This window comes from Gymnoscopelus braueri (assembly GCF_963280865.1).
Source record: "Gymnoscopelus braueri genome assembly, chromosome: 8".
NCBI lineage: Eukaryota > Metazoa > Chordata > Actinopteri > Myctophiformes > Myctophidae > Gymnoscopelus > Gymnoscopelus braueri.
In genome coordinates, this window is record NC_137609.1 from 2,027,624 (window position 1) to 2,052,601 (window position 24,978).

The 24,978-nt window shown below is 40.3% G+C and overlaps 1 protein-coding gene across 3 annotated transcripts in view; it reads left to right on the plus strand.

The window, feature by feature from the left end:
- pof1b (POF1B actin binding protein) overlaps positions 1-15,388 on the plus strand; it is a 69,250-nt gene extending 53,862 nt beyond the window's left edge. For 2 of the 3 annotated variants that reach the window (XM_080435575.1, XM_080435576.1), the window contains exons 8-14: positions 297-410; positions 681-833; positions 2,194-2,322; positions 8,937-9,071; positions 10,193-10,263; positions 11,107-11,221; positions 15,036-15,388. In XM_080435575.1, coding sequence (XP_080291701.1) covers positions 297-410; positions 681-833; positions 2,194-2,322; positions 8,937-9,071; positions 10,193-10,263; positions 11,107-11,221; positions 15,036-15,056 — 738 coding nt within the window. In that variant the 3' untranslated portion in view covers positions 15,057-15,388. The remainder of the gene's footprint in view (positions 1-296; positions 411-680; positions 834-2,193; positions 2,323-8,936; positions 9,072-10,192; positions 10,264-11,106; positions 11,222-15,035) is intronic. The other variant, XM_080435577.1, reaches the window with a different exon arrangement.
- The last annotated feature ends 9,590 nt before the right edge of the window (positions 15,389-24,978 follow it).

The window sequence follows — 24,978 nt, forward strand, 5'->3', positions numbered from 1 at the left end:
TGGATATATATTTTTAAATGCATACTTAAAACACACCTGTTCTCCCTCTGGCCTTTTCAAAAATCTCTTGCCTTTATGGAGCAATGGTTGGATACTTTTTTTAAACTCCTATGTGTTTTAAACTCAGCTATTGGCACTGTATGCACTGTATTTCAATGTATTTGTCTTGTTGTGCAGTACTTTGGTCAGCCTTTGGTTGTTTTGAAATGTGCTTTATAGATAAAATTGACTCTCGGTCTCTCTCTCTGTCTCTGTCTCTCTCTCTGTCTCTGTCTCTCTGTCTGTCTGTGTCTCAGCGTTTAGAGAGTGACAAGGAGTCTCTAGAGAGAGATCTCAGTTTTAAGTCTGATCAGGCGGTGCAGTATGATCGTCTCCTAGAGGCCCTGCGAGAGAACAACAGGCAGCTGCAGGTACCGTGTGTGTGTGTGTGTGTGTGTGTGTGCGTGTGTGCGTGTGTGTGTGCACGTGAACTGTCCTATCTAAACTGTAAAAAGCATCATAATTCATACTGTCATGCTAATACATTAAGTGTGTGTGTGTGTGTGTGTGTGTGTGTGTGTGTGTGTGTGTGTGTGTGTGTGTGTGTGTGTGTGTGTGTGTGTGTGTGTGTGTGTGTGTGTGTGTGTGTGTGTGTGTGTGTGTGTGTGTGTGTGTGTGTGTGTGTGTGTGTGTGTGTGCAGACGTCTCTGAAGGACAGCAGTGCGTCGTTAAGGTCGTTAGAGACAGATTTAATGAGCTGCCGATCGAACGATTCTGGACGAGAATTTAAGATCAAAGAGCTGGAGGGAACCGTCCGCACGATGGAGAGAGACAACGATCTACTGAGACAGAAGGTGTCTGTCTGTCTGTCTGTCTGTCTGTCTAACTCAGGGGTGGGCAACTTTGATGATGGAGAGGGCCACTATTATTTCCACACTCCCTCCAGAGGGCCATACTGCATATACTGTCAGGCAGACACCTCTTATCTCCGTATTTTAACTTTTTAAAATGCCATTCTCTGTCACACAAAAGTAGCAAAAATAGCCGAAAAATTGCGACACGTTTTGAGCTTGTTGATCTGCTATTTTTGCTATTTTTAATTGGAATCCAGATATTCTTTTTGCTATTTTGGAATCCTGAAATCCTGAAAACTAACATTTTTATTTCATTTCTAATGCATTTAGTTATACTTACGTTAACCTTCTGAAATTAAATACAAATACATTGGGCGTAAAAAAGACAATAGTATTTTAATACTAGTCATTAAGCTACTATTATAGACTGAAGTAATTAAAGCGGGTCATGTTTGTATGTTTGGAATTGTGACAGCTGAAATCAATAATATCGTAAAGCGTGGCACACATGCAGGACGTTGAGTGAACTGAAACTAAACTAGTTCACCCCCCAAAAATTACTTATTTTCTATCAATGACGCATCCCATGAAGCCTTCAATTCATGGAGATTTCTTGTTTTTTGTCTCATTCCTGAGCCAATAAGTCGATGACCGGGTCATCGGTAAATAGGAGACTCAGTAGGAAACTCTTTGAGTCTCCTACTCTGCCGGTCATCAAATTATTGGCTCAGGAATGCCACAAAAACTTATTAAAGAAATCTCCATGAATTCAAGGCTTCATGGGATGTGTAATTGATAGAAAATAAGTATTTTTTTCTGTGAACTACTCCTTTAACACATTGGGTGCCAGAGGTTTATTAAAATATTATACTTTGAGTGCCAGGACTTTTTAAACATTTTGAACCTTTTTCAAGTAGTCACAAAATATTTTCAGTGATCACCGTCCTCACGGTGATCCCCTCATTACACACATACAGGTCTCGTACAATCGGGGGGAAAAAAATTAAAACATTCGGAAATCCATTCCATAGTTGCAGCCAGTTGAAAATAGTTAAATTAACATTGTAAAAAAAAAAAGTGCACAGGAGCCGAGATACAGGTTTTTGAAGTCATAAGTTAACCAGGAGGTGGATTGGAGTCTAAATCTTGTAGGAGTGATATTTCCTGTTGCTGTGAAGGAAAAAAACGTATATATACGGTTTTGGCACTCAACGTTAGTATGCGCAAAACCGTATATATACGGTTTTGGCACCCAATGTGTTAACACATGCAGACACAAACATTAATACATCAATACATCAACCCACATACTCAGCTGTGCTCCTCATCCCACAAATTCATTCAATTGTCTACATTGTAGTTGTCCAGTGCGTCCAGCGCTTCGAGCAGCAACTCTCTCCTGGTGAAAACTGAAGCTCTGAGGCGACAGTATGAAGAGCAACTGAACAGCATCAAGATGGACAGAAACACTGAAGTGCAACGTCTACAGGTAATGCACGTCGCCGATAAATGAAACGGAAATGTGTCGCCATTGTTTCACATCAAACTATTCATTTGGTGAGATGCCGCCTTCATTGAATTAACGCACATTAATTGCACCAAATAAACGATCCCGGTGTGTACGGACCTTAAGATTATCTTTTGTGCCAGTAGCCGTGAAGATTTACAATGAAATAAAATGGTCACTCTGCTCGTTCAATAGTTTAATTATCTGTGAAGTAACAACAGTTCATTACAGTAAGGACTCTATCTGACATGCTTACTGTGTTATCCTCAATGATCCGCTCCCGACCTCTAAATTCACTGTCTGTTCCCCGCTTTTGTGAAATGTTTACTCGTCAATCTGTTGAACAAGGTGGCTCTCTGTTGATGAACGTGTCAGTGTTTTTAACAGTTCCTGCACAAGCATTTTAGACCTTTTAGCTCCAGTCAGATTTAAAACAACGAAACCCTCTGTGACGCCTTGGTTAAATGAGGAAATAAGGTCCTTAAAGAGACAATGTAGGAAGGCTGAGCGGCTATGGAAAAAGGAAAAGATTTGTGTCTCCCATGCCGCCCTAAAAGTTTTAATGTTTTCATATCAAACTGCAATCAAGGTGGCAAGACACACATATTTTTCAGAGCTAATTGCTTAAGAGGGACATAATCCCTGAATCCTTTTTAAAACCATAAATTCTGTGTTTGGTCCTCCCCCTAGTCAGCCCGTGGAATCTTCCCCAGAGAAATGTGAAGAACTTTTAAACTACTTTTTAAACAAGGTAGCGGAGATTCGACAGCATTTTAATACCGATTTTAGTGAAAGTGATGCTGACTCATGTCCAACTTCAGCACTAACCCAGTTCAGTGAAATGTCCCTGTTAACACTGGAACGCACTGTTGCACTTTCCAAATCTTCCACCTGCCCCTCTGATTGCATGCCCACCTGGTTTTTAAAAGCTACATTTCAGACAGTTGGTCCAGACCTTTTATCTATTGTTAATTGTTCACTGACTTCAGGTATTTTCCCCTCTTATTTTAAACATGCCACTGTCTACTAGTAGAGGCCCTAGGAGGGGTCCACGCGCAACTGCTTATTTTTTTTTCTAGTTTTGATTTTTGGCATCCATAGGACCTCTAATATAGGGATTTTGATGATCCCAAGAATAAAAGTGGTCCAAAGTGTGTTTTTTTTTCAATGTTTTATTAACCCTATTTTTCCTACATTTTGGTGAGGGAAAAACGACCACCACCATTTTCCAAATGGTCCCTTAAGCTGTCACCTCACTATATGTGAATGGAAATGGGTTACATGGATACCTACAAGCCTCCCCTGTACAGACATGCCAGAGTTTTGCCAATCTCATGCAGTTTTGGGCAAGAATCATGCAGTGTTTTGCATGCAGTAAAAATATGTAATTTCCGCCTATTGTAAAAAGGAGACCACTTCTAGGAGAGGAGACTGCATCTACAGCTGTATGAGACCACTGTACTGTATCTAGAAACCACTGTACTGTATCTAGACCACCATACTGTATCTATTGCTATATGAGACCACTTTACTGTATCTAGAGACCACTGTATTGTATACCACTGTACTGCATCTATAGCTATATAGCTATAAGTGGTTCATAGATTCAGTACAGTGGGATATAGATGCAGCACAGTGGTCTAAATGCAGTACGTGCTCTCATGCAGCAATAGATGCAGTACAGTGGTCTCATATAGCAATAGATGCAGTACAGATGTCTCTATACAGTACGGTGGTCTCTAGATGCAGTACAGTGGTCTCATGCAGCTATAGATGCAGTACAGTGGTCTAATACAGCTATAGATACAGTACAGTGGTCTCATACAACTATAGATGCAGTAAAGTGGTCTCCTTTTCACAATAGGCAGAAATTACATATTTGTACTGCATGCAAAACACTGCATGGTTCTTGCCAAAAACTGCATGAGATAGGCATACATTTGACATGTCTGTACAGGGGAGGCTTGTAGGTATCCATGTAACCCATTTCCATTCACATATATTGAGGTGACAGCTCAAGGGACCATTTGGAAGATGGTGATGGTCGTTTTTCCCTCGCCAAAATGTTGTCTTAACTTTGAATCATTAGGTATTTATCCCCCTTCCCAACAAGGTAGCATGACAAGGTTGGTCCCATTGGAAACCTGAGGTTGTCTGGGATCAAATGGTATCTCTATCTTTGGGCTACGTCTAAATTTGAGCGTTCCACAGTCTCCGAAAGACAGTCTCGCCGGCGTTCCAGGCAGCCATCCCGCAGGTCTCATAGGGTTAATAAAACATTGAAAAAAACACACTTTGGACCACTTTTTTTCTTGGGATCATCAAAATCCCTATATTAGAGGTCCTATGGATGCCAAAAATTCAAACTACAAAAAAAAAAAAGGCGTGGGCCTCTACTACTACCCACTTTTAAAGAAGCCTTCTCTAGACCCTTCGATAGTAAGTAATTTTAGACCCATCTCCAAGCTGCCTTTTTTAGCGGTGCCAGCCGCTCTACATTTGACCGTGTGTGTGTGTGTGTGGGTCCGTCCGTCCGTCCGTCCGTCAGTCCGTCCGCTTGAGCACGGCAAAGATGCAACACATGCGCCACTTCAAGACATCCACGCACGCACACGCACACACACACACACACACACGCACATGCACACACACACATGTAACATGCGGTTCTGCGAGGCGCACCGTTGCAACACATGTGCCACTTAAAGACGTGCACACACACACACACACACAAGCCAGCACTGCACACGTGCGCACACACACACACACACACACACACACATACACGTAACATGCAGACCTGCGAGGCGCACCGTTGCAACACATGCGCCACTTCAAGACACACACACACACACAAGCCAGCACTGAACACGTGCAAGCCAGGACTGCATACGTGCGCACGCACGTGTGCACACACACACACACACACACACACACACACACGTAACATGCAGACCTGCGAAGCGCTGCACACGTGCACTGCACATGAGCAAGCCAGGACTGCACACGTACGTGCACGTGTGCGCAGACCTGCGAGGCGCACCGTGCACACACACACAAGCAAGCAAACGTGCGAGCCTGGCACACACACGCACGCACACGCACGCGCACGCACACGCACACGCACACGCACACACAACTCCCCACACTCCCCATCATGAATCACAGACAGGTGCAAGATCTCTATGATGAGCTGAGGGGTTGCCTATGCCAGGTGTCAATCATTGTCAATTAAGAGTCAAGGCAGTCACAACCCTGCCTCCACCAGGCCTCACACTACAACAGCACCCACACCACAAAAATATTAGTTAAAGACAACAATTGTTTGCCACCACTTCCCTGTCTCTGTCTCTGTGTCTGCTTTTGGGTACCCACCCTGTCAGCTATGACAGATCACTTTTTGCCACTCACCTTGGAATACATTTGGCCCCACTGCTATATACCTGCACCACTTAACACCTGGGTGTGATTTGCTTCCAGTGGCGCTGTTCAGTAGCCTTGAAATGAATTTACAGGGATTTAACATTGTTTATCTAGTTCATATATAGCCCAATTAAATAAGCTCATAAAAGGCACCGCTTCCTTCACACAGGGTGTGATTTTTATCAAAGATTTTAGAAAAAGTTGTCTCCACACAACTTATTTCCCATATGAAAAATAACCACATCTTTGAAGCATTTCAATATGGCTTCCGTGCCCAACACAGCACGGAGACTGCTTTAGTCAAAGTCACAAATGACTTATTGCTTGCAGCCGACAAAGGCCTGTACTCCATTTTAATCCTCCTGGACCTTAGTTCGGCATTTGATACAGTGGACCATGGTGTTCTGATCAGCCGTCTGAAAATCGATGTTGGTATCAGCGAAGTGGCTCTGGACCGGCTGTGCTCCTACCTATCAAACAGGTCATTTTCCGTTGCACTTGGTGATGCCTCCTCCTCTTCTTCCCCAGGGTTCGATCCTGGGTCCCATTTTATTTATTATATATATGCTACCCTTGGGGCAAATTATTTGTAAACACAATATTATTTCATTGCTACGCGGATGACACGCAGCTGTATGTCCCCATAAAACCTGACTACACTGATGTCACTTGCATTGAGTCCTGTTTCAATGACCTCAAACAATGGATGTCTAAAAACTTCCTTCAATTAACACATTGCGTGCCAATCGCGTAGTTCTACGCGAACCTAAATAATTGCGCAGCGTGCCAGTCGCGTAGATCTACGCGAAGTGGTCTTTTTTTTTCTCTCGCAGTGACACATTTCATTGTAGCACACCCGGATATGGAAATATCCGTATCCGGAGAATTTCGTTCCCATCCGCCGCCGCTCTAAAGCTTCCCCTAATCCGCCATTATCTCTGAGTTGTTTTTCTCCGCGCTGAACGCTGTTTAACAGAAACCGCGACTACTGCAAAATGGAATGTCGCCGATTGAAACGGTCTTCTCTGGGCCACTCACACAGCTACCCTATGTGTCTACAAACAGTTTAACGCACGATCATAAGGTATTTAGCGAGGTCTGTGGTGACGTGAAAAAAACAAAGAAACTACAATAAATCGCTGGCACTGGTGAGTACATTATGATATTAAACTCTGGCATGGAATGTGTTAAATGAATCAAAATCGGAAGTAATTATATTCACCCCCTCCTGCCCAAACACAGAAATTGTTGAAAACATTACTGCAAGTCTTGGTGCCCTCTCCAAAACTGTTAAAAAGAAGGCCCGTAACCTGGGTGTCATGTTTGACCCAGAGCTGTCTTTTGACATCCAGGTGACGAAAGTTGTTCAGTCCTGGTTTGTCCAGCTAAGACAACTAGCAAAGGTCAGGCCTTTCCTTACAGCTGCAGACCTAGAAAAGGTCATTCACGCTTTTATCTCCTCCAGACTTGACTATTGCAATGCACTTTATTCAGGGATCAGTAAGTAAAATGTTCATAGACTGCAACTGATACAAAATGCTGCTGCTAGACTCCTGACCCGTACAAAGAGAGGTGAGCACATTACACCAGTCCTTGCGGCCCTTCATTGGTTACCTGTGAGTTTTAGAATTGATTTTAAGATGTTACTGTTTGTTTTTAACACATTGACCGCCAGAGGTTAATCTCATAATGTACTCACCAGTGCCAACGTTTTATTGTTGTTTTTTGTTTTTTTCACGTCGCCATAGACCTCGTTAAAATCCTTAAGATTGAGCTGTGCACTGTTTGTAAACATCGCGGACATCTCCCTGCGGCTACCAGTGAAAACCACGTGTCAAACGGAGCCGCCATGTTGTAGTTAGAACGGTTTATGTTAAACAAGTGATCAGCGAGGAGAAAAACTACAATCGAAGAAAATGGCGTTTCAGTGTGCGCTTTAGAATGGAGGCCAACGGGATCGGCAAAACGTGATCCAGAATAATTCCGTTTCCGGTGGTGTTACAATGAAATGTTCCGTATAGAAAATTGAAAAAAGTTTTTTTTTTTCGAAAAAAAGGAAAAAGCACCACAGCCCGTAGGCTACGGGATCGGCGCTGTACGGTTGGATTTATCGGCCCGTAGGCTACGGGCCTGGCGGTGAGAGTGTTAAAGGTTCTATGACATTCATTTTCAAATTTTTTATGTTTTTTGGGGGGTTTTATGACCTCAATTACACCCAAAAAATCTGAACCTTGAACATTCAGTGGATTTTCTGTGGTCTGGGGTTTTCTGAATAATTAGGCTGAAAAGTTATCTGAGCTTGGCCCTTCGGCAGTGAGGTCACAGCCGATTAATCCCGCCCACTCTCCTCCTCGCCCCTCCCCTCCCCTATCCTTTCCTTTGGGGGGGGGCGGAGCAGAGGTGATGATTGACAGGCAAAATCCCTCACCAGCGACAACCGCAGGCAAAGATTTATTTTTTCATTGCAGTTGAAAAGGCTTTAGAAATGTGAGAGAAAAACACCTGCCATGGATCAATGGAGTGGAATTTTTTGTTAAAACTTTCTATACACGTTTGAAGGACCATGACAAAGACTTTTAATGTGTGGTAAAACTGAACGTCATGAAACCTTTAAAGCCCTAAATGGTCAGGCTCCTGCGTATATATGTGATCTTTTAACTCCTTATAAGCCAGGCCGCTGCCTGAGATCATCCAGCAGGGCCTTATTGATGGTACCAAAGTCTCGCCTTCTCACAAAGGGCGACCGGGCTTTTGCCGTTCGGGCACCTCGGCTGTGGAACTCACTGCCTGGGGACCTCAGGCAGGCAAACTCAGTGTCCTCTTTCAAATATCTTCTAAAAACTCACTTTTATCGCACTGCTTTTTCCTAGATTATGAATTGCTGTACTATTTATGAAATTAATGTCTGATTTGTATTGTATTTTTTAACTGTTGTTATTGTAAAGCACTTTGTAACTTGTTTTTGAAAGGTGCTATATAAATAAAGTTATTATTATTATTATTATTATTATTATAATATTATTATTATTATTATCTTCTTATTCATTTTGTCCTGCATAATGCAAAGCTTGTGTATGCTGTTGCATTGTTCTTCATTTCTCTTTCTCTCTCTCTCTCTCTCTCTCTCTCTCTCTCTCTATCTCTATCTGTGTGTCTCTATGTCTCTCTCTCAGTCTCAGGTGTCCAGACTCCAGTTGGAGGTGAAATCATGCGATCGTTCTTCTTCAGATAAATCTCTTCAGCTGAAGATCTCTGAACTTCTGTCCATGTTGGAGCAACGACAGACCATAATATCCACCCAGGAGGAGGTCAGTAAAAAATATACGTCATATACGTCACTTTGCAAAGACTACGGTGGCCCAGCTGGGACAAAAACATTGTTGATGATTTTCTATCCATAGATAGTTAGATCTTACCGAAACCCCCCACAAAAAAAGCTATTAAAATACGCGATCTAGCGCAAGTCCCATAGGTTCTGTTTTTTAGCTGCGGTTGATTCAGGATGGAGTTATGAATGGTTTCTACTGTACCACTCGTCCTAGGATATCATAATATCATAGGCGGAATTCTCCTTTAAAAGTAACTTGTGAGCTGTGCTGGGCTTCATCAAGGCCAATTTGCATTGACGTTCTCCTCCTTTCACCAATAAATCCAAAAATAGTGTGAATACTTCCACGGCAACCTCTCTGTCTTCTCTCAATCTCTGCCGTGTCTCACAGGTGCAACAAATTAATGTAATAAAAACAAGACCAGTAATACTGTCAGCTGTGTGTCACACCAAAAGTGGTGACCCATTCAATAGAATGATTACGCAGACAAGATGAGCTTGTCCCTTTATCAGGAAACAGCGCACATTTGTTCACCATTAATTAACTCATTGAGTGCCCGAATTATTTCTGGCTATTTCTGGCCAGTACGATTTTGATTTTTTTTTGTCTAGTAAGTAAAAAAAAAAGTGCTTAGGAAGCGAGATACAGCCTTTTTCAGTTATAAGTTAAACAAGGAGTGGATGGAGCTGCAAATCTTCAGATAATGATATCTTGGGTTCTATTTTTTCTATTATTTTTTCTCCTATTTTTTTCAAAAACACGTAAAGCACGTTAATGGCACTCAATGAGTTAATGCATCAATAATTAAAGGAGCACTTCACCCATTTTCAACCTTATCTTCATATAATTGGTCCTCACTATTGCTCATTATAAGATGGCATCATTTCTGTCTACTCACTCTGTGTCTCATTGGTGGTTTGTGGACAGTTAAGAAACCTGCCTACCAGTGACATCATCGATGGGGGAATCCAAGCTAATAGAAACTGCAGCCTTTCCATTCCTGGAAAGTTAGCATGCTATAATGGAAGCCATTGTTCTTGCATTACTAATAATCTATATCAAAAAAATTAAATCTTGTTTGACCTCTGTGTGACCTTTAGGAGATCAAGAGACTGAAGCAGGAGAGAACCGACAGCTCCAAGAACGTTACCAAGACAACCATCACTAAGAGGTAAACATCCCATCATTTACCAGCCAGTGTAGCTCGTTACTGTAACGAGATGTTACTTTTTACATTCAAAAGTAACGAGATCCATGTTGTCAACATCTTCAGGAAGCATTAGAGAGGCTACTGTAGGCAACAGACAATATTGAATAACACTAATAAGTAACTTGGTTTCATAGGCCACATAACATAACACACATTTTTGTTATACAACGATTCAAATAATTATGTAATAAGCAGATGGCTTATTATAGCATACAAATATGATGTCATAGTTTAGTTTGGTACTAGAAGTCAGTCAATTGTCTTTCAAATGTATATATATTTAATTAATGTATTTATTCCATAAATATTTATAATCACAGTAGGGTTAGTGGGGAGGGAGGCTTAGGCTACCATCAACTTTCAACAGCAGAACAAAAATGAAAAATAAAAACAAATCAGCAATGCGCTCAATATAAATAATAATAATAATGTAATATACCGGTATCTGAATCGGTATCTGCCGATATGACCCTGCAAATAATTGGTGATCGGATATCGGCCATAATTTCATAATCCTGCATCTCTACTATTTACCCTTGCTTGTTCACATGTGGTTCTATTTCATGGATAGCATAGCCTTCCTCCCCTTTTTCTCCTTCTCTGTCTTTTCTTGCTTTACTTGTATATGTTGTTTTTTGTTTTCTTGTGTTCACTGTATTGACTGTGTTATTGTGTAGGTATCTGTTGTATTGTTTTTAAAAAAGGGTCACAAAATCCACCTAAATTATTAATCACTTTTGAAAACGGTAACTGTGTGTGTGTGCGTGTGTGCGTGTGTGCGTGCGTGCGTGCGCATATGTGTAGGTACAGGAACCAGTATCCCATCCTGGGTCTCCTAGGTGATGACTATCTGGCCACGTCTCCCATCAGGGACGAGAAAACCATTGTCATCGAGAGGACCGGAGAAATTATCAAAAAGGTGAAATACCCCCACCTGCTGGAGAATATAACACACATAACATTATTGTATAGTAGGATAGCAGGATATAGTAGAATGCCGGGGTCAGATTTCAAATGTTTTATTTATTTTTTACAACTCGATCTGGACACGTAGAACAATAAGTGTGTCTCGATACACGAACACATAAAAAATTTATCAAAATTGACATTCAATACAGTGTATCGAAATTACAAGCCGTATCGCGATTCTCGCGTTATTGCGAACGCAGCGGAAGGAGGCGCACCTCCGCGCAAGTGGAGCTTACTATGAAACCGTGCTCGGGTTGTGTCTCTGTGTCTCTGTGTGCACTGCCTGTGTGCAGCTCCTCTGAGATAAGTAAATGTCCAATTTAGACGTACCATACATCAAATGAAAGGTCTTTGAAAACTGAACACACCTGTCAAGGTTGCGTTTAAGCCCGCCCCCTCCCCCGGAAGCCACGCTCCTAAAGCGAAGGCTCCTAAAAACTCTACGAACAAATACTTCGGGCTCGGATTTTGGCTCCCCGGAAGTGGTTGAAACAGGCACTTCAAACACTTTGTTGAATTGTTCAAAAACATTCAAAGTTTTTTTTTTGTCAAATTTTATTTTTCTAAGATGCTCCTTTTAACGCAGATTTTTATTGTATTTTTTTTAAATTTTTTTATTGGTTACTTTTTTTAAAATATTTTTTTTTCATATTTATTTTACTTTTTTTGCGTTCGCTTTCCGCGTTCGCGTGTCTTACTTGTGTTACTCCTGTGTATGCATGCACACGTCTGAGCGAAGCCACGAGGCAATGTTTCCGTGCGTGTGTGTTTCCGACGGGGAACAATGTTAGTATTTAGTAACTTTGCATTGTAGCGTCCAGCCTGCATTACCTTTCATTTGACCAGGAAAATAGATGACAGCCAACAATTCCATTCACTTTTAGAGCCAAACCCCCACATCATTCGAACCTGCGACCCTTTTCAGTGGTGGAGAACGCTGGATTTAAACATTAATCAGTGTTCTAGAACCACATTACAAAGTGCCAAGTGTAAAGTGTTTTGCCTGTGATGTATGAGAACATGAAGGCAAGAGTTACTGAGGGGCCTTAACAGGAACAGTGTGCTCCTCCTCAGAGTACAGGTCTCCGCCAGGCCGGGTGGCCTACCCAAACTTTGAAAGGCAGTCATAGCCACTTGGAATGATGTCTGAAGAATCGTAACTTTTCAAAGAATGTTAACTCATCTTCCTAAAGAAGAATGTGAAAATGTCAATGACAGTTGTTACGGCTTAAAACCCCAAGTTTAAATTGTTAACTCTCATTTGTTATTTCTAATTGTTAGTATTCAAATAAAAGTGACTTACAGAGAAACAAGTGTTTTTCTTTACAAATCAAGACTCAACAGCCTAACAATGAATAATGTTATAGTGCTGTAAAAAAGAATGTTTTAAACATTGAATCGAATCGTGACCTTAAGATCGAAAGTGGAATTGAATCCTGTATTAGGCGAATCTTGACACCCCTATAAACCAATGATCTGAAATAGAGGTGGAATCAAACATGAAGTTAATCAAACTAATAGATTATAAAAACAAATTTATTAACACATTATTACTATTAATAAACTAATGGAATATCATAGCTGTGGTCCAGTAAAGCTACAACAGTGAAACATTTCATTCTGGCATGACTGCCAAATTGCTAATGATTTTTCAGCCGAGTTTGTAGATCTGCTATATTTGTGCAGGACACCGTTTAAAGGAGCGCTTTACTCCTTTTCAACATTATCTTCATATCCTACGTATCGTCTCTGTCAGGATTCAAATTCAAAAATGGCAAAAGTAGCAGATCTACAAGCTGGAAACACGGCGCAAATTCAAGCTTGTAGATCTGCTTCTTTTGAGGCTTTTGTGAGCCCCCCAGACAGTTTTTAAGTTGCTTGATTCAGTATTTAAATATTTGATATTCTCATTATCAGACACACCCCCTTCCTATACAAACCCATTATAACTTCAAACTCCATTTTTAACATGTTAGATTCATCAAAAACACCCGTCCTTGGTTCTGGCGACTCATCCTGCCCTCCTAATACGTGAGGGCCGTGTTTTTACGATTACTTTTTCATTTATTTAATTCTTTTTTTTTTATTGTATCCATTTTTTCATTTTCCAAAACAAATCTTCAAAATAAATGAAAAAACACGGTCTCCTCACGTACTAGAAGGACAACATCAGTCACCAGAACCAAGGACGGATGTTTCCGATTAATCTAACATGGTTAAAATGGAGTTTGAAGTTACAATGAGTTTGTATAGGAAGGGGGCGTGTCTGATAAAATGAATATAAAATATCTAAATACTGAATCAAGCAACTTAAATACTGTCTGGGATTAAACACAAAAGCCTGAGTAGACGATAAAATGTCCACATTTTTTTTTTTAAGTGAAAATCCCTTTAACATAAAACATGCTCTGAAAATGCACGCGGCCCACCCACCTGACCACTTGACACGTGTTTAGACGTGGTCAGGTGGGTGGGCCGCGAACGCTTTCAGGATTCTCAAGTGTAGTGGGCCCTGATCCAGAAAAGGTTTGTATTTGGTGTGATATTGATAATGAACAGTTCATCCCCAGTCAATAAAATACGTTACATCTGGAAACTAACATTTGAAAAAATCCTTTTCCCCCTAATGGTCTTATTGTTTTAACACATTGCACATTTAGTTATTCTTTTTCCTTCACAGCACGAGGAGATAACATTTTTCAAAGATTTAGACTCCCATCCACTTCCTGGTTAACTTATTACTTTAAAATCCTGTATCTCGGCTCCTGTGTACTTTTTTTTTACTATGTATTTTTGACTATTTTCAACTGGCTGCAACTATGGAACGGATTACCGAATGTTTTTAATTTTTCCCCCCCGATTCTATGAGACCCCTGTGTGTGTAATGAGGGGATCACTGTGAGGACGGTGATCACGGAAAATATTTTGTGACTACTTGAAAAAGGTACAAAAATGTGACCACTTTTGACTGAAGGACAGTCATTTCGCTGGTGCCCATTGTTCAGGAAAGGAGAAAAACGTTTTTTTTTATTATTTTTTTTATACAAAATGAGTTAATAACCCAGTTAGACTTGTTAAGTCCTCCTGCACACTGGAACCAGCCGGTTCCAGCAGGGGGCAGTGGCAAATACTTGGTCTCAGAGAGCATACATAACAAAGAGAGCCTAACCCTAAAGGCGGTTACACACCGGCGAATATGCGAATATACGCAAAATTCGGACTCGTTCCGAATAATTAAAAGACGCTTTTTTCGCTCCGCGAAACTGGTGTGGAAGCTTGCATTGACTTTATAAGGTTTTTAAAAAAAACTTATTATTCGCATGAAAAAAATCGCCCCGGTGTGTAAGGACCTTAACCCTTTAAAAAAAGGATTATGTAAATCCCGCTATGCATGATGGGATTGATAGCCCAGTAGTACTATCTCTGAATGAGATCCATTCAACTGGTCTTTTCTCTACTGAAGAGTTTTAACTTGACTTCAGTTCTATAAGCTGTAGTTTCAAAACTATTCACTCAATCTTATTAACCAATATATCATTATTTTGCTATGATTCCCTGCTTTCATATGACATGAAAAAACGAAAATGAAAAAAGCCTAGATGACTTATCCTTTATCGCGGTGGGTCACAAATTGTTAAAAACGCTGGCACTTGCTGTACCCTTTAAAAAAAAAACTCTGGCACTCAATGTGTTAACTGTGTGCTTGCGTGTGCGTGCCTTTATTGTGTAACAATAACATGTGTGTCTGTTTCGTTCCAAAACAGGAAGTGATTACAACTCCTTAAAGAAACACCTCTTCTCTCCGACAGGAATGAACCAATCACAACCGCAGCAAGAGGATCTAGACCCCGCCTCTCCCTATAGGGGCGGGCGGGGTCAGCTGGTGATTGGTTGAATTCTCTCAGTCCGTACTGTACATGGTGATTGATGGTTTGAAATCCTCGCTTAAGACTCAAATGTGTCTGTCTTGGTTGCTTAGGGTTTTTGAAAATGTATATATTGATGCATGAATTTATCAACCAATGAGAAATCGACTTCTCTGTCGACCAAATCTGTTAGTTTTTTTCCCCTCTATTGTTATTAATGTTGTATTGTTGTTACGTGTGGAGGTGGAAGGTGTGGGTTTTTTTTTTTGGGGGGGGGAGGGTCAGTGGTGGGACAAAGTACAGAGTAAGGCAGTGGTTCTCAAACTGTGGGTCGGGTCCACAGATGGTTAGCTTAATGTGCAACATTTTTTCCCCACTCAACAGTAAACAAACCAACATACAGCATACGTGTATACAGGGTATCTGCACATTTCTAAAGTGACAATTAATAAAGGTCTTAAAAGTCTTTTAATACCTAAAAAATGAGGAATAAATAAATAAAAATAAGACCATTACTGCATCATAAGTAGTCAACACACTATACTATAAAACCATTGGCCAAATATTACAAAGAGGTAACAATTTAGAACGTAGCCGATCTACAAGCTTACAATGCCTCGGCTATTTTCACATGTATCTGTGGAACAACATGTAACAATGTAATGCCTCAACTCCTACAATTCCAAGTGCTTGTCAGGGTGGGGGGTTCCCAGTTCAAATATGATTATTTTGGAGTGTCCCCAGTTCAAATATGATTATTTTGGGGGGGTTGTGGCATCAAAGGTTTGAGAACCACTGAGCTAAGGCACTATGGCTACCAACTATTACCCTTATTCATTTTATTTTTTATCTTATTTTTATAAAACAAAGTCCAAAATAATATTTCTTTACCCTTATATTTTCAAAAATAAATTGAATCAAGAATGTTCTTACATTTAAACATACAATCAAAGAAATTCCATATTTTAAAAAAAACTTTTAAGAACTAGTGAAAATAGCAGATCTACAAGCTCGCATCACGTTGCAACGCTTCGTGAGCTTGTAGATGTGCTATTTTCACTAGTTTGGGTCCCGGGGGGGAGACATCACCTTTCTCATTTTGGGTCTCGAGCTAAAACGTTTGGGAGCCGCTGACTCCCAAGGTGTCCCTGTTGATGTCGTTTCATGATTTATTCTAGTTAATATCATGTTATTTTATTTGGGGTTATTCTAGTAAATGTCATGTTTTGTTTTGGGTTATGATTATTTTACATGTTCAGAGGTGTGTGGGTGAGGGGGTCGTGTCCACAGAGAAACACATTTTGAGCTGAGGAGTACTTTGGATATCATGTCCATAGATGGATACTTTATTATTCTTTGGATATCATGTCCATAGCGCTCACACACAGTGTGAATATCATGTCCATAGTGCTCACACACACCCTGGCCCTCATTTATCAACAGAGCGTAAAAAACGGCTTATATTTTTCCATATATTCGGCCGTACACCAACGTCAAAGTCACATTTATCAAAGGATCCTATACAGCCGATACTAGCGTACATCAGGTCGGAGCTTTGATAAATCTCACGTCTGAAAACGAGCGTCATTTAAATAACACGCCTTAAATATTCACAAAACGCCCCGACTTCACGACATGAAGAACCAGAATACGACCCAAAAAAAGCATGAAAAGCCAATAAGAAAGAGTTTCCCCCGCTCGCCTCGCCACACACAGGCAGTTTGTTTAAATTAGTTTATAAAATGATATAATTTCACAGCGATTATTTATTAGTGTAGCTATACACATTTTGGAGTGGATTGTGTCCAGATGCCTGTCAGACAGTCAGACAATGCTGCTCCGCAGGTCTACAATGGAATAAACGTCTCGACCAGACGTGAGATCTCAGCGTACGGTAGGATGAATCCAACGTCAGGATATATTGATAAATGCCGAAAGTTGCGGTGATCTCGCCGTACGCCCATTATTTGGTCTGCACCGCGTTGATAAATGAGGGCAACAGTGTGGATATCATGTCCATAGTGCTCACACACAGTGTGGATATCATGTCCTTAGTGTTCACACAGTGTGGAATCCACACTGTGGATATCAGGGCACTGCACCCCAAAAATAACACCGGGATCGCCGAAGTGTGAATCTGCGCAATGCTCGGGCGCTGGGAGGAGGAGCGCACCTAGAAATACAAGGAAGACTGGTGCTGCCAGCTAAAAAAAAAACCCTGTGTACACGGCCCCTTAGCATGGCTTTTTTTTTTATAGAGAAGTGGGAGGAAATTGGAAAGATGCTAGGGAAGTGTGCTTGTAGTTGGCTAGTCTATTAAACTAGGGGTCTTCAACAGGGGTCCAAGACCCCTAGGGGGTCCTCATATTTACTACATGGGGGCAGCCAAATCTTTAACCCATTAACCCAGCATCCCTATTCTGAGCTGAAAATAGCCAATCGGCAATTTTTGGCAAAGAGGTTTGGTGTAGAGGGAAAAAAGAGCAGACCAAGTGCAAGTGTTGAGGGTTTAAGTGGTTAACTGTCTGAAAATACACATTACCATGAATCAAGCACAACGCTACCCAATGATAGAGCTGTCAATTAAGTCTATGAAGAAATATATTGAAAAGTTTAATCTGCAAGACAATTTTATACAATATGTAGTGGGGGTCCCTGCTTCATCTGTCTCTTAGCTAAGGGGTCTGAAAAACGTTAAAGACCCCTCTATTAAATATTTCCGTCCTTCTAATTTTTTTGAATAAATATTCATTGTTTAAGGGGGGTTTTAGGGGGCGACGGAGCAGTCAACATGGCCAAGTTCACAGCGTGTCACCTCTCAACACGCTGTGAACTATTTTCAGGTTCAAGGTTACACGTAAAGTAAAATATGTAAAATTAATCGTAGCGATACGATGACGACGATGGATGTCTTAGACGTCCAATTTAACTGCAAACCAAGACAGGAAGGGGTTAATGAACAGATGACTGGACACTGAAACTGTTTCTATCTTTGATTGTTATTAAACATACTGTAACTCTTCAATCTGCTTGCATAGTTTTTTGTACGTTTTGTGTGTGTGTGTGTGTGTGTGTGTGTGTGTGTGTGTGTGTGTGTGAATTAAACAGAGTGTCACACTAAAGTAGTGAAAATAACAGATGTACAAGCAACAACGTGTCGCAATGCAACACATTGTGAGCTTGTGCTATTTTCACTACTTAAAGGTCTATTTCTTTATGGAATTTCTTAGATTTTTTTAATTTTCATTCATGAAGTTTTTTGGAAAAAATATCAATTTGTGGGTTTTTTTTAAAAAAATTGAAAAGCTTTTGAAATAAAATATTTTTTAAATGTAGGAAACAAAAAAGAAAAGGGATAGTAAATTTACCTGTGACCCATAAAAAATTGCCAGCGAGCCAAAAATAGGTCCCGTCCCACTAATGTGTTCATCATAGTTGAAGTTTGATTATCCAGTTTCTGATAGAACTGCCTTTACCTTCCACTAATTACAAGACGAATACTGTGTGTGTGTACACTTTTTTAAATGTAAAGTAAAAGCATCACTACCACAATGCCTTGTTACAAGTGAATGTACGGAATTTTAAAAGTACTGGCATCAAAATATACTTAAAGTAGGCTACCAAAAGTAAAAGTACTCATTATGCCAGAATGTCCCATTTCAAGTTTTCAAATGATGTAAAAATGTTTTCAAAATAGCAGATCTAAGTTCAAAACGCAACACATTTTCAAATAGCCAATCTATTTTCAAAAAGTTTAAATGGGGCTGAAGTGGTTAATGTATGTTTTGTAATAATAATGTACATCTACAAAGTAACAATAACTAATGCTTTGTGAGTGAGGGAGGGAGGTCGTTAAGTAGGTACTTTAGTGAGTTAGTTAGTTAATGAGTTAGGTAGTCAGTTAGTCAGTTAGTTAGTATGGTGCATAAGATGCATAGAAGCACCATAGGATGTGTTGTCAAATAAAAAATAAATCCTGTATAAAAAAAAAACATAAGTCATACTATACTATGTTCAGCACCATAGTAAGCACTTTAGAAGACAAGAAAGTACCATAGAAGACAAAGCACCATAGCTGAATTATAATAACTTGGATTTATATAGCGTATTTCAAAAAACATATTACGAAATGACGTTTCCAAACTTGATAACTTGAAATGTGAAAAAGTTTGAGAATCACTGCTATAGCCACACTGTAAAAATCTTCTCTTATATGGGGGCCCTGGCATATCTTTTCAAATGGGGGTCTGTGGGCTAATAGTGTCAATTTGGGGGTCCTTGACATGAAAAAGTTAGAATAGTGTTACAATTTACATCTAATCCCATCCAATTGAATAATAATTCCAGTGCCAACCTGTAGTATTATACGTTGATTGCAAAGTTAATGCAAAAACCATAATGGCTAAAAGTGATTTAAAGGGACTACACCATGACTTTTAACTTTTCCTTTTTTGTGTGTTTTTGGTCTCCCCTACCTCTCTTCTATCCCCAAAAAATACTCCAGTTTGAGCACTCGGCTTTCACAGCATATCTGGGGTTTTATGTAAATCAGTCTCAAAACAGGCCAACTGATTTGCCCCCGCCCGTGACGTCACAAGCGATACCTACTTTGTATAACCCCTCCCGTTTTTCAGTTCCAACATTTCACAAAATGATTTTTTAAAACCTTTTCCACACAGAACCAGGAGATAACATGCATACAAACTGGCTCAATAGCACCACGTGCCAAAAAAGGACAATGTGGTATTGCAGGTGAAAGTGCTTTATAAGCCAGAGAGAAGTTAGTTGGAATGAGTATATCTGAGGCTTGATTTAGGCTCAAACCTTTTGAAAAACGTTTGAGGGACATAAACAATATGATATTAAATATACATATATATTTTTTTAATTCATGGTGTAGATCCTTTCATCAACCTGCTACTCAGCCGTGGCGTTGCTACGGTGTGACGTAGGATTTCAACCAACAACCCAAAAGCCCATGTATACATAATGGGGATACATTTAGTGAAACCTCGCATCACCAGTCTTTCCACCTCGGAGGAAAGCCTGGTATTCGTTGGCCCGTGTGATCCGGTAAAAAAAAAAAGAGACAATAAATAGCTTCCGGCTTCCGGTTTTTGCTGCTTCTGGTTTTGCGGAGTGTTGTGTATTTTGCACAAGCGTGACAATGTACTTGAAAGGAAGTAGAAAGGTCCAGACCAGTAATGTTCCTCAAGTCGATTTATTGGACAAAAACAGAGTACAGAGCACAGGAGTCAGCCTTGCTGCTACATGGTGTGGCCGGAACAGAACAGAGCAGAACAGAAGAAGGGACGGTTTCTTTGTCCTCACAGTATTTATATCTAGATTTCACATGTGTGTCTAGGTACTTGCATACATTGCCTTTGTGTGTGTTGGATGTTTACGGAGCTAGGTATGTGTGCTACATCTCTTGTGTGTGTGTGTGTGTGTGTGTGTGTGTGTGTGTGTGTGTGTGTGTGTGTGTGTGTGTGTGTGTGTGTGTGTGTGTAAATGTATATGTGCTTAAGTAGTTTGGTGTGTGTGTGTTTGGTCAGCTAAGGTCAGTGATGTAGTAGTGTTAGGGCAACCACTCTGGAATGTGCGCTGTAGACCACTCAGTATCCAAACTTATGTCTCTGTGTGTGTGTGTTCAAATCTGGCTCTATAAGTCCATAAATGTGTATCAATATACCACATTCCCCCCTACGGAGGGCCCTACTGGTCCTTCGTAAACAAGGGTACAATGAAGAAAACCAAAACACAGGTAAGAAAACCATAATTCAAAAACATACACCTCAAAAAGACCAACATAAAACAGGCATTAAGATTACACAGTATTGTCATAAGGTGATTCACATTATATTTAAAGTAAAAATAGTCGGACTGCATAACAACCCAAAACATTTCTACAGCTGACACAGAGATTGAACACCGCTGAGCGTGGGGGACAGTTCTCCACTCCGAAACACCCCCATTCCGAAACACCACCATTCCGAAACACCACCATTCCGAAATGCATTTTTCGGAACGGTGGGGTTTCGGAATGGTGGGTCCCCACCATTCCGAAACACCACCGTTCCGAAAAATAAACTCTCAGCCACCTCCACCCACCCACCTCCACCCACCCCACCCACCTCCACCCACCTCCACCTACCCCACCCACCTCCACCCACATTCACCACTTTCCCAACCTCCACCCACCCCCACCCAACTTTACCCACTTTCACCCACCTCCACCCACCTCCACCCACATTCACCACTTTCCCAACCTCCACCCACCCACCTCCACCCACCTCCACCCACATTCACCACTTTCCCAACCTCCACCCACCCCCACCCAACTTTACCCACTTTCACCCACCTCCACCCACCTCCACCCACATTCACCACTTTCCCAACCTCCACCCCCACCCACCTCTACCCACTTTCACCCACCTCCATCCACCTCCACCCACATTCACCACTTTCCCAACCTCCACACACCCCCACCCAGCTCTACCCACTTTCACCCACCTCCACCCACCCCCACCCAACTTTACCCACTTTCACCCACCTCCACCCACCTCCACCCACCTCCACCTACAGTCACCACTTTCCCAACCTCCACCCACCCACCCACCTCCACCCACCTCCACCCACATTCACCACTTTCCCAACCTCCACCCACCCCCACCCAACTTTACCCACTTTCACCCACCTCCACCCACTTTTACCCCCCACCCACCTCTACCCACTTATAATAACTATCCGTTATAAGTAGTTAATTGATCATTCATAAACTGTTAGTTAATGAGTTATTAATGACTAGTTAAGCATTTTAGTAGTTAATTAAGGATTATTAACTAGTTATTAAATCATTTATAAAGCATTAGTAAATGAGCTATTCATGTTTTGTTAAATATATATGATAACAGTTAAGGAGTTATAACTATGCTTTATAGATAAGAGATTACTCACAAACTATTAGTTAATGAGTTATTAATGACTTGTTAAAGAGGTGGTGCCATGGTTTTGCAATTTTTCTGTTTTTCATGTGTCTATGAGGTTGATTGAACTTCATTAAGCCCCCTGGTGGTGTTTTTATGGTGTTTTATGTCTTCTCTGACTATTTTGACTTTCTACCTGGAGGCTGAAACCTTAAAGTAATACTAGGTAACGTTTTCAGTAAAACTAAAGTTAAATTGTATATCTTTTGTGAGTGGCAAATGTTTCACAACACCCACTCCATGAATTTCACCCCCGAAAGCCTTTTATTTATATATTTTCTATAGATGGGTTTCCGCGCGACGTCATCACAGAGCAGAGTGTGCAATCTGCGCATGCGGGAGGTAGAACGACCCGGAAGTGCCATTCACTCTATTGTTATTTTCGGGATTTAGATAGGCATAATGCTGCTATTATAGGCATAATAGGCATAATGCTGCTATTATATACAGACAGATACAACTTCCGACAAATCATTTTTATTGAGTAAAGAAGATATTACAAACTGCATCATTTAATCTACTTTCATTAAACCCGGTGAAGACCATTTATTTTATCAATGTACAATGGCCAGAGCTGCTGCGGGTAATAGCGCCCTCTACAGGCTCTTCCCTCCACTGCGCGCGCATCATCCTCTCATGTTTACAAACGGGAAACCCATCTATTGAACGCTGTCGAGCTTGACTTTCCCTCGAAAATGACGTCATCTGGCTGGAAAATGGAAGCGGAAATGCACCGGGTTCCTGTTTGGCCAGGAACTACCGCGCCGGTTTCCTGTTTGGCCAGGAACTACCGCGCTAATAACAAAAGGAAACTCACGCTGATTTTAAGAGATTGTATGATTTGAAGAACGAAAAAAAACAGAAAAAGAAAACACAGCTCACGGTAACTAAAGCTCCACTGGCTAAGAGAAACGATCCACAGATCGTATAAAACAATTAAAAGAACGCTTTTTGAAACACTTCCGTCTTCCGGTGAAAACGAATGGAATTCTGGGTAACGCAGTAATAAACAAACGGCCTGCAGTGACGGTAATGACCAGCAGAGGCTGCTAAAAGTCGTTATTTTGAAATTTGCACAGTAAGACTTTAAGGGTCAAACGTGCCAATAGAAAAATTGTCCTTTAGTGACATAGGGTGTTTTTCTATTGTTTGCATGTTTGACCCTCAAGGTTTCAGCCTCCAGGAAGAAACTCAAAGTAGTCAGAGAAGACATAAAACACCATAAAAACACCACCAGGGGGCTTAATAAAGTTCTATCAACCTCATAGACACATGATGTGTCACATGATGTGACAGTTTTGGTACTTTAAGTACATTTTGACACCAACACTTTTGTACTTTTTTTTTTGTATTTCGAATTCAGATCTAAGCTCACATTGTGAGCTGTAGGTCTGCTATTTTCAAATTATTTGTGAGATTGTAGATCTGCTATTTTCAAAGATTTGTATACATTTTAAAAGCGCGTCCATAATTTTGTGTAGGCCTTATACCTAATCATTTTTATTTGATATTATTTAAATTCAAATAGGATTTAAGTTTATGTTTGCATGTTTGGAATTGGAACAGCTGAAATCATATCAGCTCATATCATCAGTGGTGAATAGTAACTAAGTAAGTACTCTGTACTTAGTATAATTTTGATGTATTTGTATACTTTAAGTTTTTCCAATTCCAAATACTTTTATTTATACTCCACTGCATCTGTAAGGCAGATATTGTACTTTTACTCCACTATAATTATTTGAAGTCTTTACTTACTAGCAGTGGTGTAAAGTAACTAAGTATATTTACTTAAGTACTGTACTTCAGTAAAACATTTGAGGATTATTTACTTTAGTGGAGTTTTTCAAATTTTCAATACTTTACTTCTACTCCACTACATCTTTAAGGAAAATATTGTACTTAATCACTTCAGCCCCATTTCGGCCATTTGAAAATATTTGTATACATATGAAAACTTGAAAATGTGACATTTCTGAATATGAGTACTTCCACTTTTGGTACTTTAAGTACATTTTGACACCAACACTTTTGTACATTCTTTTTTTGTATTTCGAATTCAGATCTAAGCTCACATTGTGAGCTGTAGGTCTGCTATTTTCAAATTATTTGTGAGATTGTAGATCTGCTATTTTCAAAGATTTGTATACATTTTAAAAGTAGGTCTCTCTATACTTTACACTTTTGTTACTTTAATTACATTTTGATGTCAATACGTTTGTACTTTTACTCAAGTAAATTCAGAATTCCTTTCTTTTACTTGCCTTTTTGATGGGAAGCGGGTGGGGGATGCGGCTGCTTTTTGTTATGACCTTTCATCATGATTATTTTTTTTTTCCTTTAAACTGATGTCTGCATTTCTGCATTGCAATAAATATATCTGCGGCTCTGCCAGCTGTGAGAGGTCACTTAACAATTTAAGTCTGGGCTTTGTTTATTATATGCAACAAAAAAAAGAAGTTCTATATATATGAGTGAATAGTTGATCAACAATATAGGCAGCATTGTGCAAAAACATGTTTATATAGGTGGGAATATGACCATTCCTCTCTATAACAAAAATAGACTAATTGGACCCAGAAATGTTGTTTTTCTATTTACTATTAATATTGAAATGTAATCTATAGGCCTATTGTATGAAAATAAACTTTGTTGCTAAGAGTTGAGTGTTGAACAAACGGCACAATGTCATAAATGAGTGTCCTACTCTCGCTCTGCAGCCGCACCAGGCACGCCCACAGCCGGGGGCGGATATTACCCGATGTTTGCTTTCTAAGCTTGGTTAGCCTTTGATTGCCTTTCAATAAAACCATATTTGATAGACATAGGTATCACCTACATGTTACTGATTACAG